This window comes from Fistularia commersonii, chromosome 19, assembly GCF_037954325.1.
Source record: "Fistularia commersonii isolate RoL2024-O1a breed Wild chromosome 19, RoL_Fcom_v1.0, whole genome shotgun sequence".
Lineage (NCBI taxonomy): Eukaryota > Metazoa > Chordata > Actinopteri > Syngnathiformes > Fistulariidae > Fistularia > Fistularia commersonii.
Window position 1 is genome coordinate 14,155,633 of NC_141302.1, and position 21,679 is coordinate 14,177,311.

At 44.8% G+C, this 21,679-nt stretch overlaps 1 protein-coding gene across 2 annotated transcripts in view; it reads right to left on the bottom strand.

Annotated features, from left to right (window-relative positions):
• The window catches only part of fgf11a (fibroblast growth factor 11a), a 75,295-nt gene that overhangs the window by 18,099 nt on the left and 35,517 nt on the right, over positions 1-21,679 (bottom strand). For both annotated transcript variants that reach the window (XM_086166561.1, XM_086166562.1), the window contains exons 2-3: positions 15,689-15,799; positions 6,498-6,601 (exon numbers count right to left, since the gene is read on the bottom strand). In XM_086166561.1, coding sequence (XP_086022687.1) covers positions 6,498-6,601; positions 15,689-15,799 — 215 coding nt within the window. The remainder of the gene's footprint in view (positions 1-6,497; positions 6,602-15,688; positions 15,800-21,679) is intronic.

Consider the following 21,679-nt stretch of genomic DNA (forward strand, 5'->3'; position numbering starts at 1 on the left):
CTCTGAATAAAAAAAGAGGTTAAAGGGGTGAAAAAACAAAAGGGAGGGAGGGGAAAAAAGAGAGACCAAACCACGTCAGAGGACGAGTGACACAAATGGCTGGACGGGGAGCAAAGCAGGCTGACAGGAGAGGAACAGCTGTGCGAGTGAGACGGGGGGGGGGCATGGCGGCCGTTGTTGCTCCCAGCGGAGACGTTATGTTCGCAATGAGTCTGGGCTTGTCAGGCCATCCTTCTCTCTCCCTCAAAGCATCCATTGGTCCCAGCTCTCCTAGTCCAGTTCTGAAACCACCACTGTTGTATCCGGTGGGAGGATGCAGCCTGTCTCTCTTAAAGTGATGTACGAGATCTCGGCAGGAATGCCAAGGTCAAAAATATTAGCGAGTTATCAACTCATGTTTGGTCTCATTGGGTGTCTCTGGTCCAACGAAGCTCCTTATCCGGACCATGTTTGTGGTATGACTGGTTCTTCCCAAAGTCCGGCAACATGCAGGAGAAACTAATCTGCACAGACGCGCAGATGAATGAGTTGTAAATCTCTATGACAGGCATGACCAAAGTCCGGTCCACGGGCCAAATGCGGCCCGTGTTCAAATTTACACCAGCCCGAAGCATCTGTCATAAAATCAATAACATGCAGCCTAATGAAAAACACTGCATTTCTCCTTATTGATAGTGAGCAATTCAAGGATTCATTAGCCCCCGATCTTTTGCACTTCTGAATAGTGTCATTGTTAGTGTTATTCTCCTGTTCACATGTTTTGAATTTAGAAGTTCATAGTGAATAATATGTAATGTTTCAAATGAACATAGAATTGCAGAAACTATAGTGGGATAAAGTTGATGAGCTATACAATGAAGTTATGGTAAAGAGTAGTGGAAACTAGTCTGAGAGCAGAAGTCAGTATTTGTGAATAGGAGTGTGCCGTCACTCCTAGAAAGACTTCTACAGATGCAGTATTTGCATTGAGAATGCGAATAGAGAAGTACAAAGAAGACCAGAGGGAGCTGCATTGTGTTTTTGTAGACCTAGAATAGGCATATGACAGAGTGCCAAGAGAGGAGCTCTGGTATTGTATGAGGAAGTCTGGAGTGGCAGAGAAGTATGTTAGACTGGTGCAAGACATGTATGCTGGCTGTGAGACAGTGGTGAGGTGTGCTGTAGGGGTAACAGAGAAGTTCAAGGTGGAGGTGGGACTCAATCAGGGATCAGCTCTGAGCCCCTTCTTGTTTGCAGTGGTGATGGACAGGCTGACAGATGAGTTTAGACAGGAATCTCCATGGACCATGATGTTTGCAGATGACATTGTGATCTGTAGTGAGAGCAGAAAACAGGTTGAGGAAAATCCAGAGAGGTGGAGGTATGCGCTGGAAAGGAGAGGAATGAAGGTTAGTCGCAGCAAGATAGAGTATATGTGTGTGAATGAGAGGAACTCGGGTGGAACGGTGAAGCTATAGGGAGTGGAGATCAAGAAGTTAGAGGATTTCAGGTATTTGGTCAGATAAGTCAGAGCAGCAGAGCGTGTGTAAAAAACGTGAAGAGAATGGGTTCAAGCAAGTTGGAATGGGTGGAGAAAAGTGTCAGGGGTACTATGGGATAGGAGACTATCAGCCAGAAAGAAAGGAAAGGAGTACAAGACAGTTTTGAGACCAGTGATGCTGTATGGCCTAAAAACATTTACAATGACGAAAAGACAGGAGGCAGAGCAAGAGGTCGCAGGGCTGAAGGAGGTTCTCTTTAGAATGACCAGGATGGATAGGATCAGGAATGAGTCTATCAGACATGTTAGATGTTTTGGAGAGAAGGTCAGAGAAGCCAGACTGAGATGGTTGGGTCATGTACAGAGGAGGGAGAGTGAATATATTGGTAGACAGAGGCTGGAATTGGAGTTGCCAGGCAGGAGGTCTGGAGGAAGACCAAAGAGAAGATTTATGGATGTACTGAGAGAGGATATGTAGGTAGTTGGTGTGAGAGAGGAGGATATAGAAAATAGGGTTGGATGGAGAAGGTTGATTCGCTGTGGCGACCCCTGAAGTGAAAAGCCGAAAGGAGAAGTTTCAAATGAACCTAGATATGTGTAATCTTTCTGAAAGATTTTTTTTTTCTCAGACATACTTTTTCCTTATTTATTTTATCTAGTAGTATTCAGTATTCAAGTAGTATTCAAGTTTGGTAAAAACTTTAGATTTGTATTCTGTGTTAAGACGTGAAAAGTATGGTACATGCGATAAAAAATTTCATGAAATAGTTCATTTGCATTCAATGTTAATCGTTCAAAGAATGTCAGGCTGAATGGTCGGTCGTCACACATTTTCACCTTACCAAGTATGTCCTCTTTGCTAATTTCATTTCACCCTATGGTGCAAAACAATGCCTTCATTGCAAAACTTCGCTTTGGACTCGAGAGACGGGAGCGAGGAGTACAAGGTTGAAGACAGACGTCTTCAAAATGAAGATGAGCAATGACACAAAGAGGCAAGAGTCGGCCAAAGTCGCCGGTGTGCGTGCGGCAACTGCGTTGTTATGCTAACAGAGAGAGCATCTCTTTTGCAAGGAGCTCCACCTTTTGTCATCGACTTCCTCCATGATTGTGCCGCTGCTGGTCTTTCGTCATCAGATATGACTTCTGCAGTAGCGGGTTGTAGATGCCCTTGCGTCTCCTGGCGTTTCGCTCAACGGCCTTCACTCATTTCCTGATGTTATGTCTGCTTTTGAAAGAAAACTGCTTAAAACTAGCAGCACCCATGATTTCTTTCAGGAGGCTTAGCTCAGCTAAATGCCTCAAATGCAATCGGATGGAAGCAGCGAGGCAACAACTTAGGATGTTGTGCAGGTCCACAACCAACTCTTCAGCCCTTTCTTCTCTTCCTGTCCCTTGGAAAGCCGTGTAGCCTAGCATCAGTGCCTTTGTTTCCCTTGGACTGGAAATGGCACCCAAAAGCAGCACAATGCAGCGTTATTATTGCATAAACTGTAACATACTGAGCCAAAGCTAACACTAGCGACTTGTATACATCATCAATCCAGCACAATAAAACAATGGTGTCATCCCTGCGTTAAAATTCCTATTATTAATAGGGATTTTTAAAGAAATAAAAATTCTTCATGCCATTTTGACAACACATTCTTGTATGAGAGAAATAGTAGAGAATATTTATGCTTGTTAACCTCCAAGGCAGGTTCCCTTTCGCTCATTCATTTCATTTGATTTGTGTCAAAACAACATGATAGCTTGTGTGTTGCAGCTAATTAAGGAATACCCATCTAGGGAAACTGCAACTGAATCAGATGGTTAAAAATAAAGCTAATTAGACCCGAGGCTTCAAAACACACCGGCCTTCGCGGTCGGAGGCGAGGGGGTTAATCCCCGCAATGTTTACAGACAAAATCCACTTTGTATTTTTAGCACCAGGCGAGCGGGCACAGGATTACGGTTGTTGACAGCATCGCGTTACAAAACGCATTAACGGGAAGACCCGTTCATCCACAACGTGAGTGTGTGTGTGTGTTGTATTAATGTCCGTTGCCCGGAGGAGACCGCTCGCAAAAATAAGGATCATGAGAAGAAAACCACGTCAACATGAGATAGTGAATACATACTGTTTCCCTATTAGCGAAAAGTCACACTGGCACAAAATCCGTCAATTTTTTTTAATCCATTCTTTTCAGCTCGATTTGCAACCGACTCGATTGATCTTTTCATGTGAGTCGTTCGATTTGCAGAACCGAACTGTGAAGATTCTGTTTAATTAACAATGAAGGAGCTGTTATGTGAAAGTCAAAGCACCTTTTGTTTCTATCCGTCAATTCTTTTAATTTTCATCTTTTCACTCTTTCTGTTCTAAGCTTTACAGGATTGCGGGAAGGTTGGAACTTATCCAAGCTGTTATTGGGCGGTGAGATGTTCACCCTGGACCAATCACAGGGCTACATATATAGACAAATAGCCAATCACTCAATTGTTCATGAGGTTCTGCATTGATGGACTGTTGGAGAAACTCAGACAACCTGGAGGATTTTATTCAGCAATTGGTTGATCAGTGTTTCAATGGGGAGAAAAATAGAACATCTTAAGTATATGTTCCATGGATCCCTATTGTAAATACAAATGTCATGCTCAATACATTTAGCATTGTAGTTTAATGCATTTCATAAAAGAAAAAAAAAAAAAAAATCCAGCCAGGATTCCAGGCAGATAAATGAATAAATAGATAAATAAATACAAAAATCTAATACACTGATTTTAACTTTCGGTTTAAACGTCTGGCCCTCCTCTCACGCTAACGATAGTTTAGCATCGTATCCCAGCCGTGCGCTGCCTCCATCCAGGCCCTGCAGGCGGCGACAGCAACCGCGAGCTCCCTGCTCCTTTTCCCATCTCCTTTCATTCTTACTCTCCAGCATTGCTGTGTGAAGTTATAGTGTAAGAACTCCGTCGCTGTGAAAATGGGTCACCTTTCTTGTGACAAGAGAGAACTCGGGTAAGCGTAACCTGTGTGTGCATGTGTGTGTGTGTGTGCATACGTGCATGCAAGGTTTCAACTGTCTTGGGGCTCCACAAGCCAAGGAACAATCACTCTCTGAGGCTTTGTGAGGTTTCGGTTTACAGCGAGGTTAGAGTTCAGTTAGAATATAGATCTGGGAGAGATATTGAGAGCACACGGGGTTAGAGCTTCAACCTCATAGCAAGAAGGTCCCTGATTGGATTCCCACAGACGGCCTCTCTGTGAGGAGACTTCATGTTCTACACATGTCTGCGGGAGGTTCCTCAGTCCAAACACAGGCAGGAGGTTCATTGGTGAACCTAAATTGTCCAGGTGTGTGACGACACAAGTCATATGGATACTTTCCACCAATGGGATTGATTGAATGCATCCGTATGACTTGTGAATGAGTGAATGGTTACGCAGTGCAACATCGGCTAACAAAGATAATTCGGTCTCTTATTCGGTTTGCGAAATCAAAATATTTTCAAACCGAATCAGTGTTTCCCACTGAGATCAGTGTAAATCCCACTGATCCGTTCTTCAGCCCCAAAAACATCCTGCAGTTTTTGGAAACATTTTATGGGTTCATTTGCAAAAAAAAGAAAGGACTTAAAGATAACCTTAATTATTGCTGTGTTTCTAGTGTTCTTTCTCTTCTTGCCAGCACTTATATCCAGTTTTCCTTCCCTATCTCAGCAAAAGTAAAGCCTTCTCGCATGTGGGACCCTTGCTAATGCTAACACCATCTCCTGCTAGCTGTCTTCCAAGCTAACACCAACTTTTCTACTTCCTCTAAGACTTGAGACTTTGCTTCACTAACGTAGACACTCCTTTAGCCACATCGGCCATCTTTAGCTCATCTTTGCTCTTTAGGATCGTGCAGATGGTTGACTCAGCCGTGTCATGATGCTTGGCGAGATCTGTAACATTAACGCCACTCTCACGTTAAGCTATTATTTCCTTCCTCAGATCGACTGGGATTCTTAACTTCTTCTTAACACCACTGGCACAAGCACTTTTACCTTTTTGGCAGCCATAATGAGGGCTAGCCTACTGAAAAAAACATTACGAAAGTGGAACACAGCAATGGACGATGTAAACAAGTCGGAGTAGCATACACAACTGCCGCTACGCTACAATGCCACAATGTAGAACGTGGTTTGATCGAAAATTCTGTTCATGGGCCAATTTGTTCTTTATTAGGGGCCTTCGTAAGTCCAGGTTTGACTGTATGTCTAAATGACACATGAATAAGACGTAAAATGTGCGTGTGTATATTGTATATTGAGTGAATGATTTTATGTCTCCTTATAACAAGTGAATGAGAGAGTAAATGGTTGTTTGTCTCCATCAGACATGTGAATGAGTGAATGTTTATTTGTCTTAATGACATGTGAATGAGGGAGTGAATGGTTGTGTGTCTCCAAATGTGATGGATCTCTTGTCTCACCCAATCACAGTGCAGGGTAAGCAGCGTAGATACTGATCATCATCTCAATGTCCTATTCTTTCCAAATAAACAAGTTCCTCGTTCCTCTGTGAGGAACCCAGACTCTGCTGAGGTGGAAGAAGGAAGTCCTGATCCATCACATCTCCTCTCAGCTTCCACCTTCTGCTGCCTCATTTGGAATCGGAAGGATTACATGAGCGTGTAATCTGAGTGTGTGATTTCCCCTTTTTCTCTGGCGGGACTTTGAAGTGAGCACACCTGTGCACATCAAACATCCAATCACACATCAAGAGAACAGAGAGAGTGACGAGATGTTGCGATATTAGCCTTCGCAGCGGTAGGAGTAGATGTATCTGCTGCTCAGGGGACTCAGTCATAACAATAGGAGATCATTGAAATTATTTAAACCTCTATCATGGAAGAGTGGCGGCATCCACTGCATCCTGCCCTCATCTTCATGTCTCTCCATGTGCAACATGGCAGTATATCTCACCCATACTGCAGAAAGTGAAAGTGTGTGTGTGTGTGTGTGTGTGTGTGTGTTGCCGTGCCGGCTGTACCGAGGTGTAGAGGTAGCCCTCGCTGTTCATGGCGACGTAGAGCCCCGTCTTTGTGCCCTGGATGGCCACGATCCTCAGGCCCACAGGAATCAAGTTGAACTGCACTGCAAAGACACAGAGGGGGAGGAACGGCGTTGACACACTTGTTTTTCTTTCTCATCCTCTTACGTTAGCGGCGCCAGGACAGCCCCCGGCAGCCAGCTGCTCTCTGCGGTCACAACCAAATGCCATTTCACCTGCTGACGCTGGTGAAATGGGGATAGCGACAGGGCAATTTTCAACGCAAGCCATTTTTGAATCTGAAAATAAAGGACACCACATGGCGATGGTCTCCGCCCCCTTTCCACATTTGGGTATAATAAAGATTTGGAAAGCCATTTCGCACAGACGAAAAAATGACAAATCGAATGGGCATACAAGTCTCCGCCATCTGCGATTGGTCCTGAGAAGGTACTCTGTTAGCATTTTACAAACATCCAATCATGCATTCATTTTCTCTACCTGTCAGAGTTGCGGGAGCCAATTTGTCATTGGTCAGGGCTCACCCTGGACCAGCCAATCACAGGGCTACATATACATAGACACATACCATTCACCATCTCACTCACAAGTCAGGCAGAGAAATCCTCATTCACACCTGGCAATTTAGGGAGAAAACATGCTGAACTCCACATAGCAAGTCCCCTTTGTCGGGATCTAATCGGGGACTTTCTTGCCATGAGAAGGATTCAGTAACTCTCGCGGCCATTTGCCAAACATGGGGCCCAAAGGGGAGATAAGGCAGCAACCTATAAGGATCTACAAAAATAGTCCAATTCAAACTACTTATTTCCAGTGGCGGCTTGTGACAAAATTATCAAAAAGGAAGGCCAACTTTTGCAATGATGACTAAGGTGGGGCGAAATTGTGGAGAGGGTTAGACCTGGTTCGATTCCTGACTCCTCCTACCCCGTCGAAGTGTTGCTGAGCAAGACACTGAACCCCTAGCTGTTCCTTAGCTACCTTCTGCTCATGGTTCATACATGATGGGTTAAATGCAGGGGTCAAATTTCACTGGCGTTGTGCTCTATGTGCAACTGAAGGTGACAACAAACTTCTTTTTTTTTCATATTCTACGATGAGCCATCATATTGGTAAATTTTCAGGTGACTCGAAAATCGTCACAATTTGTCTTGTCGAAATGATAAAGCAATACAACTTGTAACTAATGGGGGGAAGAGATGAACACAGATGTTCCTGCTAGCTATATAAGCTACAAGGAAGGACCATCTAGGTGCATCATGATAGTAGTTTATTGCAGTTACGTTCCAGAACCAACCGCAGTAAACAAAATACTGAGCAGCAACCAGGTATATATACTATATATATAGTTCACACAAACACACTACGTTATAACACTACAAGCAGCGCACGTCAATGTGAAATGGACGAGGCCAAACACTGAATGCATGCTATGCGCACGAGATGCAGAGAGTAATGTAACGGTAGGCAAGACAATCAGAGCCCAGGATATAGAGCACCGTGCTCTGCTTGGTCGCAACTCCCTAGAAAATACGTATTTTGCCATTTAATAAATTGAAATAATATATCAATATTTAGAAATATATGAATAAAAAAATGTTTCATAAATAAAAAAATAATTACTCTATCTTAATTGGCAATCTGACTGAAAATGGCCACAAAAAGGGGCAATTCGCTGACTGGACGAGACACCCAGAGGCAACCACGGTGGAATGGGAATTTAAAAAAATCCCTTCTTTTTCTGCATATAGATGGATCGCCCTTAGGGACCAACCACTGTTAATTTCTTTACGGTCAACGCTTTCTTCAAATTCTGTGTAAAATTTATCATGTGACGAAGTCACCCGTTGTACATGATGGAGCGACGGACGCCTGGTAGAGATGATGAATGGAGTCCCAGGAGCAACTTCAAGATTCGTGGCGCCCGAAGCCGCTGGTCGGACGAATCAATTCCAAATCAGACGTTCCTGCCAACGTAATGGATGGACGTTCAAAGACTAGCGAAAAAAGAAATGGAAATGAACATTGCCGATCATCTGCTAACTATTCATGTGTTCACTTTGGCTGTCAGACGTGACACCCCCCCCACACGGCCGCCATCTTTCCCCCGATTCCTCTCCCTGGGGCTTGTTTCCTGTTTGCCTCATCGATCTCCACGCTTCAAACAGTCGGTCATGCAAATGGACAAGGTGTCAGTGAACACCACGGGCAGGGTGTTGGATTGAACGGCACCATCACGCACATACATTAAACCCTTTATGTGCTTGTTTTTGGACACAAGGAGGAACCCCATGCAGACACTTGGAGAACATGGAGACTCTCCACAGAAAGGCCTCCCTGTGGGAAACCAATCAGAGACTGTCTTGCTGTGAGGAGGAGGAGCTAACCGCTAAAATGCTAACGGATGGAAGCACCATTGCAGTGATCTTCACCTTGGACAGTCAACCATCCATGGAAAAAAAAGAGAGAAAATAGAGGCGGGGTAAAGAAAATACAAGATACCGATTGCAGCTGCTGCGGGATCAGCGTCCAAGCGTCGTAAAGAACGAGGACCGAAGATTTGGATGAAACGGTTTTCTAGGAGTTTCCTGGCTGAACGCTCCCCTTATCTCGTTTTCATGTGTCTCTCCATTTGTCTTCCTTATTTGTCGTCCTTCAGCCCCCCTTCCCCTCCCCCCCGATACTTCTCCATCGCCGCCCATTCATCTCTGTCCCCTTTCACCCCCGAGCCTCCTCCATCTGCGTCTTCATCACCCAGCCCCTCCTCCGCCTCCAACAGACGAACAGAGACGGTAATTAAAGCGGATAAAAGTCGGGGAATCAAACTCCTCCTCGTGGCTTTCAGACGTCTGAGTCAACATGGCTTTCATCCCCTAATCTCTCCTCCTCCTCGTCCCTCTTTGTCTCCACGTATCTTCTCCTACGTGACCTTCTGCTGTCCCCCTCGTATCTGGAGATGAATGTCCTCCGCTGTGACTCCTCTCCTCTCCTGTCAACACGACGTGACCCCTGATGTCCCTCAGAGGGGACAAGGAGACGTTTGAGAAGAAAAACCTCTCGGTTACCCGCTCTGCTAAAGAAGGGGCAAAATAGCAGTTATGATTGGTTGTGTATGTCGATATGATCTACGAATGAGAAGGCGAATGGTTGTTTATTATAAATAATGACTGGATGAGAGGGTGAATGTTTGTATGTTTTTTTATGATGATTGAATGAGAGGGCGAATGGATGTAGCTCTCTATGTGATCTGCGAATGAAAGAGGGAATAGTTGCATATTTCTAAATGATGTGCAATTAAGAGGGTCAATGGTTGTTTTTATCTATATGATGAATGAATGAGAGGGTGGATGGTTTTATATGTCAATATGACCTACAGATGAAATGGTGAATGGTTGTGTGCCACTATATGATGACTAAATGAGAGGGTGAATGGTTGTGTGTCCCTATATGATGTGCAAATGGTTTTATATTTCTATATTATCTATAAAAAAGTTGAATGGTTGAATGTCTCTATTTGATGGGAGAATGAAAGGGTGAACAGTGAGAGTTCTCTTGGTGTCACATAGCGATGAATTAGAAGCCCTTTTTCATCGTTTATTGACAGACCTGGAGCTTAATTTTCAGACACACCTGGAGAAGCATCCACTTTCAGGTACGGCATCAGCAGAGGAACATGATTTAACATTTACAATAGGAATATATGCAAAATACAAGCTCCACCTTTATTTATGTGAGGTTTCAGAAGTAGATACATATGTGGATGTAGACGTGACGCTCCAGGTTTGTTGCAAACTGACGAAAAAGGGGTTCAAATGCATCGGTATGTGACGCTAAGGGAACTTTCAGGTGGTTGAGGGGAGTATGACTGAATGAGAGAGTGAATGGTTTAAAACATTTTCATTCCAATGCCTCAACCGTGTGACAAATGGAGAATTTATAACCCTTTTCTTGCCATTTTTCAACAAACCAACGTTATATCTATGTCAATATCACTGTCTAGATTTAAACCTAACCAGAGTAAAAGTTATTTTTTGTGTTGCGCTACAGTGGAAAAAAGACGCTTCTTAGGGTTCTGTGTGTAAGATTGCGTAGGTTTCCTTGGCGACCGGTGCGGGGTGAATCCCACCTCCCACCCCCCGCCCACGATCCTCACCAATAAAGATAATAAATCAATGAATGAGTGAATTTATGAGAACCAAGCCAGTCACGTGATTGGACGAAACCTCCAAGCCGACACAAGCGTGGCTCCGCGATATCCGACCGCGGCTTCTTCAGAACATGGACGATGTTCTCCAATTCTCCTGCAAACTTTGTCACGTGATCTTCTGGAGGGAGCACAGAGGAGAGGGAGGGCAGCTCCTCTGACCTCCTGAAAGAGGGTGGAGATACAATGATGGAGGAGCCATCAGCTCGCTGCCAGATGCTCCTCCTGCTCCCTCTCTTCCCTCTCCTCCTCCTTCCCCCCCCGATTCTCTCTCTCTTCATGTTCCCCCCTGCCCTCGTTCTTTTCTTCCGCTCCACTTTGATCTCCGTGCATTTCATCCCTTTGTCACGTTTCCCTTTAATATGCAGTCGCTTCCAGATTCGTGACAACTTCCTCCATCTCCTCTGGAGCCCTGGAGGAACTCGGTGGACGTGTGATAAAAGCATCGCCGGGCCACACAGAAAACCGCGTTCATCGTTTTTTTTTTTTGTTCCGTCCAATTCCAGGCGGGATTTCCGTTCCTTCCTTCCATCTCACGTCCCTTTATCTCCACGCCTGAATTCGTGTCCAGGAACCAAGAGGAGAACGCGGCTAATCCCAAACCAGGTTCCTCCAGGTTCACGCCCTCCGGAGTGGGTTTTAGTAGACATAAAGTCCCAGGGTGGGCCAAGGGGAGAGTGAGGACCAAACAGAAGAAGCAGGGTGGTGACTTTTTTGGAGGGATAGACCTTCAAAATAAAAGTGCTGAAGTGCAGACGCACAATTCAGGGTCTCCCATGAACCTCCTGCATGTATTTGGACTGTGTGAGGAATCCGGAGAAGTCGGAGGAACCCCATGTACACAAGGGTAGAACATGGAGAACATGCCAAGCAGAAAGGCTTCCTGTGGGAATCCAACTGGGAACCTTGTTGTTGTAAGGCAGAAGCGCTAACTGCTGCACCCTACACCTTATCATATCAATGATCCAAGTTCTCTTTGTTATATATATGTATATATGTATAAAAGATACAAATTTAACTTGTCCCAGAGGTGGGTTTGTATGTCGATTTTTTCGTATCTTAATGAATCATCCCAATTTAAAATAAGAAAAAATAATTCAATCGCTCCAGATTATATGACTATATTCACTTGCAATATCAGTCACAGATACACCGCGTTCGCTATTATTTTGTGCTTAATTTCCATAGAAAGCATCTTCTTTCTGGGTTCACCACTTACCTTACTCTTGGTTTGTTAAAAAAACACACAAAAATAAGTGCAAAGATGCAAAATGATATAAAAGATATAAAGATAAAGATATAAAATGATGCCACAGAACAGATAGAACAGATAGAAAGACGACGGCAAATTCAGAAGATGTGGTGGCGTTATAAAGAATATTTGAGATTTGGGACCTCGCTTGGCGCATCCCACACAAATTTCAAATTTTGATTTTCTCACTCTCGTATTTGTATAATGACATTTTTTTTTTTTGTATTTCAAGGATAAAATTTGCCCACGCTTCGTATCTTAAAAAATTCATATATGAAGGGGCCACTGTATTTGTATATATGCTCATATAGTTATGTATTTAATATCTGTAGCCCCAGAAATGCACACAGATGAAAATTTTCATTCAAACAGGGTATAGAGAGCACAGGAGATAAGCTTGACATTCTGCTCTGCAAACACTCACTCACACTCACGCACACACACACACATATACACGTAGACCGATGCCGTGTGTGTGTTTGTGTGTGTGCATGGTACGACACTTTGCTCACGCAGCTCTTTCTACCCTTTTCAATATTCTGTGCAGCCAGGTAGATGATTGTGGAGCTGATTGATACTCACTTATGCCGACGTCAATCAGTCACCGACTCGTGCATGAATGAACAAAATATCTGACTGGAGTAATAGTACAACATTTATGAGGTTGTTGGTCTTACATGTCACACCCCCCCCAACCCCACTCTCACAACCCACACCTTCATCCCCGGATGCAAAGCGTCAAGGACCGTACCGAAGCAAATCCCGGGATTGTTGAATTACAGCCATTGTAAAAAGACGGTAGTAATCGGAGCCATTCCTTCAGGTGACCTCCGCCTTGTACCTCCGAGGTACTACGCCATGAATATTTCAGCTCCGACATGAGAACATTTAAAGTTCAGTGTGTGGTAATGTTTGCCTGGGTGCGTGTATGCGAGTGTGTGCACGTGTTGGCTGGGAGGAGGTGGAAGTAGGTCTGCTGAAGAAGCCGTGGGTCCAATTTAACAGCCCTAACTGAAGGATAGGCTACTGGATCTGCGGTGGCTTCTAATCGGATGGTTGGCGGTTCAATTCCCATATCCTCCTATCCTTGGACCAGATATTGATTTGCTCCTTAGAACGTGATTGACAAATTGTGTATTGTTTGTGTGAATGAGTGAACGGGTGAACGCTATCTAGTGTGAAGCGCTTTGAAACTGCAAGGTCTGAAGAGCGATACAAGTGGAGAATGTTTGCCATGAAAACTCAACGGGGTTGGTTTCTTATCCTTCCCGCAGCAATTCATTCATTATCTTCACCGCCCATCCTTCACTCAGGGTTGCAGAAATGCAACTTTCATTCGCATGTCATATAGAGGCATACAACTTCAGTGCTTCATCCACACATCATATCGAGACTTCACCCATTCACTTACGCGTTCACATATTCGACAATTCATGTACTGCAATGAACCTCCTGCATGGTTATGGACTGAGGGAGGAACCCAGAGAACCTGGAGGAACCATGTAGACACACGGAGAACAAGGAAAGGCCTTTTTTTTGGTTATTTTCAACATCCTCCATGCTAAGATTCAAACTTTGCAGAGTAAAGAACTACTACGACAGCAGACATGACCCCCTCCCTCACACACACACACACACACACACGCACACACACAAAGTAAATCCCAAATTGTGCTAACCTCATGTTTTCCATCCAAACTGGTGTTCCAACAGAAAAGAAGAAATGCTGTGTCGCCACATCAGGCCTATCCTCTAATACAGTATTGATCTCTCTGGGACTTCTGCAGGAAGTCCAGGGTCTCCTGCAATTATGTGTGTGGTCGGTAATCACCCTGGTCTTGACCCCATGGGGGGGGGGGTGAGATATGTGTTAACACACCTTTTGTGTATATGTGTGTGTGTGCGTGTCTGAGGCTCCGTACTGGAAAGATTATGGTGTGAATCTTCCATATCTTCAACAAATCTAAGGTCTCCCAGTCAGTGGGTGCACAGGGACATATGGTGACTTAAAGGGTTTTAAAAGCCTCTCTTGTTTGAATTCAAAGGTTCCACTGGATACAACGTTGCGGTCATGCAGGTCAACTTGCAGGACTGAACTCTAATCTCGCAAGGTCCTTGTGCCCGAATGGCCTACGCAATATTTGCGACTCTGTTACGAACATCTGCAGCACCTTCTATCCAGATGTCCTGACATACCCACAGGTACATTTCACAGGAGCTGCCTGAAGACGGAGTATTGGGTAGTTCAACGGTAGACCATCACCAGTTATCATCATCCTCCTGCAGAAATCCTCCACTCGCTGAAGTGTTCAAAGATCCCCGATCGCGCCATCGCAATCATCCTTCCCGCCATGAAATAAGTGGTTATGTCAACCATGATGTGACAGAAAAGGCGCAGGAGCTGATGATGGAGGACATTGTCTTCTCCACGCACTCACAGCTGACTACCTGTGAGCACAGAGGTTACAGACCACTTCACAGAAATGGCCATGCAAATTTGAATGTGTTGATAGCTTTCCAAAAAGTCCAAAAAGGCATTTTTCAAGCCGACTTTGAACGCCTCTTGGGCCCCAGCCGGGTATTGACTCAGTTCAAGCAGCCATAGGAGACCAAGGTGAGGGGCTGATAAGAATTAATTAATTCATGTTATCTTTTTAATCATATCTCATTCCTTGTATGGCAACCAAATATTCATTCATGCTTTCACTCATCCCGGGGTGAGGTTCATGATGGGAGCTTTTGAAAACTGTCAGTGACCGGTCACCACCAAACTTTCAAGGCAAATTCAAGTTTGAAGTATCATGAGGTATTTTAGGTATGTCCAGTGAAGGGCCAAAACACCCCATGATCCAATGGTACACTACTAATGATGCATCCCAAAATTTGCATCCTTCCCAAGCCTGGCATACAACTCTTGCTCCACTCTCAACATCAAGGCAAACCTCAAATGCCTACCATCTTTTGGCACAATGGACAGTTTACCATCATGTCCCGTGTTTCATGATTAAAAGAAGGATAAAAAGAGGACACAATCAACGGCTTCACTTATTTGGCTCCTCATATTGAAAACAAGTAGTTCATCAAAATAATCATTGCTATTTGAAAGCAGGCCTTGAAGAAGAAGACACATCTGTTACTTTTTTATTCCTTTCAAATATTCAGGCTGCTGTCAGATGTAAAGATTACCGACCCCGCTGGGCTTCACTCCGAATAACCAGCGGAGTGATTTAGGATTTTAGATCAGCCGAAAAAATATTTCCTCTGTATCACGTTGCACTCCATCATCGGCGGAGATAAGCGTTGGGGATCCGTCTGCGAGATTTAAAGCACAGACACAACAAACGACCGCTTCAAAGATACGCGAGGCTCGTAGCTTCCGGGGTTCGAGCGACTGCGAAGCCAAACACGTGAGCGGGTAACGGTGGATCGGGTGTAATGGATTACATAATGCGAGCGGGTGCGTCGAGCTGGCATCTTCCCAGAGCTCCGGCTCAGAGGGGGCGGCCATTTTCAGCTTGATTGATCCCGGAGTGTATCAAACCAGAAAGCATGGCTGTGTTAGTGTGCGCTCGCGGGCTCCCTGGGAACTATCTCTTGGCGTGGAAGCGGGATGGGGGAGGGCGGGGGGGACTCCCGCCGCCTGGGCTGTAAAACACACACACCTGCGCGGAACAGCTGACAGTGTGTGTGTGTGTGTGTGTTTGATTTACTTACAGAAGGAGCTGCTTTCGTCCTTTGTGCCTTCCATGGTGCCATCCGGTAGCATCTGGAGGTAGAAGCCATGTCTGCAGTAGAGCCGCGTGACAATGCCCTTCAGCTGGGGCTCTGCAGGGAAAACACAGGGTGAAGCTCGGGTTAGCGTCCAGGGACACACACACACATGCACACACACGTCTGTATACGTAAGAGTGCACGCATCTTCAGCACTTAACAAAACCAGAGATAGGGTCTTGATATTTGCATGGCACCTCATGCACCTCACCAGGGCAAAAAGGACAGGGTGTGCACTTATTGTGTTGTTGTGTGTTTGCGGTCTTGAAGGGTGTCAGCGCACGTACGCCTCAACCTTTAACACAGCATCTTTAAGACCTCTGGGAACCCGTCATTCACTCCTCATTTCTGCAATTCATTTATCTACTCGGTCACTGTGTTTCCATTTGTTCGTTCGTTCATTCTTTCATTCGCTCGTTTGTTTCGTTTGTTTGTTTGTTCAGTGCGGTTACTGCGTGTTTGCAGTCTTGAAGGGTTTCAGTGCACGTACGCCTCAACCTTCAACTCTGCATATGCAAGACTGTTGGTATTTGGGCTTTCCACCCATTCATTCATTCATTTGTTCATTCATGTATTCATTCATTGGGTCACTGCGTGTTTGCGGTCTTGAAGGGTTTCATTGCAGTTGCACCTAATCCTCCAACACCGCATCTTTGAGATTCTTACCATTAGAGATTTCCACTGCTGTGAACCATTCATTCATTCATTCATTCATTCATTTTTCAGTTGCTACATGTTTGCAGTCTTGAAGAGTTTCAGCATCCAAATGTGTAATACAGCTTCCATAAGATTGTCAGCATTTGAGTTTTCCCATCGCTGAGACACAATCATTCATTAATTCATTTGCCTGCTCATTCATCACCCCTTCATTAATTCATTCAGTCAATCATTCACTGTTCATTCAATCATTCATCCACAAAATCCATTCATTCATTTGTTCATTAATTCATCCATTCATTTATTCACTCAGTTGTTTGTTCACTCATCCATCCATTCATCCATTTCGTTTATCACACGCATACACACACACAGACACACACGCACATACACACACTCTGGTTTTGACAGATGCCACGAAAACATGTACGGATCAAGCAAGGCAGGAAGTCAGATGGGATTGAACGTGTCGCCCCTGACAGAACTCCTTTCCTGTCAGGTAGTTTCGTCGGACCGGAGGAGAAGATTTCCCTGAGTGACAACAGTTGTCGGTGGCAACAAAGCTACGGTTTATTTTGCGACAGGACCTGCACAACTTTCAGAAACATTTAAAGCCTTTACGGACATGGGAAATGTGTATACATTCATCTATTTATTATCTATTTTACCCAGCACTCAGAGTTGCCGGCAAGATAGCGCTTATCCCAGCTGTGATTGGGCAAGAGGACAGGGATCACCCTGGACCAATCACAATGCCACGTGTAATGACATAAATTCATTCACTCCTTCATTCACATGTTATGTAGAGACACAGAACTGTCCACTCTCTCATTCACACACCTGGACAATGTGTGCTCTCCGCTAAAGGTGCTTGTGTTTGGAGCCTGAAAGGAACCCCGGAGAACACGGAGAAACCCTGCGCAGACGAGGGGAGAACGTGGAGACTCGGCACAGAACAGCAGAAACGCTAACCACTCTAGTAAACTGCCCTCTTAGCAAAGCGAGCCCATCTTCATCCATAATTTCCGCAAAGTCACATTTCATGATCGCTCTTAAACGATCAGAATGTCCCCCCTCGACTTGCAGAGATCTGGATGCCTCCCATGGAACACTAAAAGTATATGTCTGTACGTTCTCCACTCGCGAAAGCCGGAAAAATGTGTACCGGCCGGAGTTGAGCGAGGACCCTAAGAGTAACCAATTACTCCACCTGTCGACAACACCGGAGGGTTTATCTTAGGACAAATACATCTGAATTCGGGGTGTGGATAAACAAAACAAGGTGAGATGTCAATACAGGAAAGCCCAGACCAGGCTGAAGAATAGGAATCAGTGTGGTTGATGTAAGATTGCAATTTAAAATTGGAGAGGGGGAACGTTAGTATAAAAATCACCTCTTCATTCCTTTGCTCATTCATTCTTCATGCTGTTTATCCTCCAACAAGTCTAGCAGGAGCCTGGGTACAGGTTTTGGATCGGACACCTGTCAATCATTTAGACACGCAACCATTCATCCTCTCATTTGCCTGTCATATCGAAACATGCAACAATCAGTGTCTCATTCATTCAAAATGCTTTTTTTTTTTTCCACAAAAACAGTGAATGAAGGCACCACCCCTTCATTTTTTAAATTTATTTATTTATTTTTATTTTTTTATTTTTTTTTACTCCAAAATGCTGAGAGAAACTAAATAGTGGATCAGAAGAAATGTCAGAGTGCTGGAGTGTTTCCATCATCAACTTTTAATGAGGAGCATCAAATATGGATGAGGACGGAGAAGTCGGGGGCAGCTGGCAGTTTGCCCTCAGTCGACAGCATATGTGTGTGTGTCTGTGTGTGTGTGTGTGTAGATGGAGCACGGGGTCTACAAGGTGCAGGACGCCATGTTTTCGTGAAACCTCCTCCAGGAAGCGTCCCTCACCTTTCTTCAAGAAGAAAGCTGACCTTTTCCTTTCTCTCAGTTTTTAGCGAGTTAGCGTTTAGCTGACGGATCGTGACGAAACGCCGCTCGATAGATTTGATCGACGTCTGACGGGATCTAGAGTCGCGATGATTTCATCAACTACTTTGTTCCCCTCCTTTAGAATCATGAGGAGCTGTTAGCCGGGTAAGCTGGGGTAGGTGACACCTCGAGGGACGGTGTTTAATCCTGCCCTCGAACGCATCGCTGCCGCCCGGCTCAACACCTGACTAGATACCATATTTCTGGTGGGTGTTGTTGGGATGGAGGTTTGGGGAGGTAGCCATGCTCCAGATGGACATCTAGGGATGCAAAAATGGGGATGTGCTGTGGGTCCATTCATTCATTTGTTCTTTTGTTCACTCATTCATTATCTACGCCACTTTTCCTGCAGTCAGGGTCAAAGGGAAGCTGCAGTCATACCAGCTGTCATTGGGGTTCACGCCAGACTCGAAGCCGGTTGATCACAGGGCCATATATAGTGACGTACAACCATTCACCCTGTCATTCATATGTTATATAGAGACATACAACATTTTTGATTAAGTCATGTGATCGAGACATACAACCATTCACTCTGTCATCATGCATCGTGCATCGTGCACTCTCCTGTGCATCGTGTATTTGCAAGTGTATTTGCAGTCCCTATGTCCTCTATTGTAAGTCGCTTTGGATAAAAGCGTCTGCCAAATGTAATGTAATGTAATATAATGTAATGTAATGTAATGTCATTCATATGTCATAAAGAGACATACAACATTCATTCATTCATTCATCCATTCATGTCAACAGAGACAGAGAAATACAACAATTCACTCTCATTCACCTGTCATATAGAGACATACATCATTCATTCATTCATTAATAACATATACAGACATACAACCATTCACTATCCATACACATAGCAATAGACATACAACGTTCATTCATTTGATAAAGGGACATACAACTATTCACTCTCTAATTCATACGTCTGGGCCATTCAGTTTCTCCGATGAACCTCCTGCATGTTTTTGCACAGCGGGAGGAGCCAGGAAACCCAGAGGAGCCCCACTCAGACACACGGTAAACACAGAGACTCCACAATGAATTGAGCCTCAGACCTTTTAAGCGCCACGTCCAGTCCGTGTCAATTCATATTTCCTTTCCTATGAATCCATTATTTCACAAACATGAGTGTGTGTGTCGTGTGACATGACATGTTCTGATTGGAGGCTCTGGCTGCAACCACCAGATTGAGTCGCCGTAACCAATAAGATGCAGCAGCTCATCCTTCAAACTAGACGCGGAAGGTCAAAAAGCGTGGCGTGGTAATCTGTAATATCCTGAGTGTTAATCCCAAATTAAGCCTCAGCCCACACAGCAGGCCATGTGCTGCTGAACACATCTGCTGCAGACAGGGAGGAGGCTGATGGTGACCTTTAGAGGAACCCTGCCTCCTTGTTTGGTCCTGGGGCTGCAATCCAAGACACGCGGCGAAAACACTGGTCGGACAGGCAGGGAGCTGTAAACACATACACACACACACACAGCGGCTAAAAGCAGGACGTGTCTGGTGGGACATCAGGATTGAGTCTGAGTAGGACAGCACATAGATGATCCAGAGATCAGGCTGAGATGGTTCGTACAAGGGATGGTGAAGATCTGGGTAGAAGGATGAGGAGGTTGGAGGAAGATCAGAGAGGACGTTTATGGTTGGAGATGGCGTGAGAGAAGAGGGTTAGATAGAGGTCGTGATTGGCTGTGGCGACCCCTGCAGGGAGCAGGGTTAGGACAATATTTCCATGACATCACATGACATCCAATTAGTCATATTTTGTCATTTGTCAACATGACAACAGCCCAATTGTGATAAGTAGGTTAGCCGTCCTGTTTTACAAAATAAAAACAAAGAAAATGAGTGCATTTTATCATAGCTAAAGTAAAGAGAAGGTATTAAATGCTAAATTAGCTCCACGTTTTGTGGGCATGTGTCTGGTGTCACCGCGTTGTGCACGCGCTCAGACTGTGGCTGTGACATAAGCTGCTTTCTTACGGAACGGTTCTCAGAACTGCCCAGCTCCAATTCCATTCTAGGAACTAGATTTGCCTTCCCATGGGCAGCGAGGGGTGGCGGTGGGGACCAGTATGATGCTAGCATCTGTGGCATGCACCTTAAGCTCCACACTCCAAAACAAACCACCGCAAGACAAGACAAGAAAGACGAGATGGACAATATGGAGGTGGAAGCTGCTACAGCGTTCATTGATTCATAACAATGGAGTCTCAAATAGATTGGACTGTTTTTATCTTCTCCCTACACTGAAGAAGCCCGTTAGCCGTTAGCGGACTCCCCATTTTCTGGCCAAATTGTTGATATTCTTCTGCAAGCCCAGGAAACACATCTGAGGTGTAGCAGGACAGAAGAGCTAAGACCTCTTTGTCGCTCCATTTCTTGCTGTGTTTGTCCATTGTGTCCCAAGAAAACACCAACATAAAAAATGGAGCTCCATCATTTGCAAGAAGCATCTGCTAATGAGTGTGGGTTATGAGTTCCACCAATCACCAAGCACCTATGAGTTCCTATGGAACTGTACAAAGACCCTGCCTCGGAGCAGGAGCTGAGATGGTTCTAGGAACTGGTGGGACACGGTCAAGTCCCTTGTTCCCTGTGGTGTCTGGATGCACCAAGAAATGGAGTGCAACCTGTAGAGGTTTAAGGAACTTCAAGGAAACCAGCTATGCTGAATGGGACCAGTTCGGTGCTAGTTGGCCAATCATTATAGAGATATAGAACCATGACCTCCTTTTTTGACTACAGGACAAACCCTGGAGAACCAAGAGGAACCCCAAGCAGAGACAGAGAAGATGGCGACTTCACACAGAAAGCCCTCTCTATGGGAATCCAATCAGGGACTTTCTTGCGTTGAGGCAGAAGCGCTAACGACTGCAACCTACACATGTATGTTTTAATTTTATCATCATATCAGTGTTCCAGGTTGTTTTCACCAGGAACCTTCTTGCTGTGAGGAGGACGTGCTGACCACCTCTGAGGATCTTCACCCAGAACCAGGTTCTCCTGCTGCAACTCTGATGGCCAGCAGATCAACCCTGACCTTCAGCAGAGGTGATAAGAGTCACTGCCGACCCAACAGAACGTCTAAAAACAAGAGTCAGATGACAAGAGGGCTATTTCTAACCTTATTACACACACACACACACACACACACACACTTAAACAAACAGGCACATCAGTTGCACACAGCTATGTGTGTCAGTATATTACCATTTATTATTTGCATCTGAACTCTGACCTCAACCCTAGCCTTTCCAC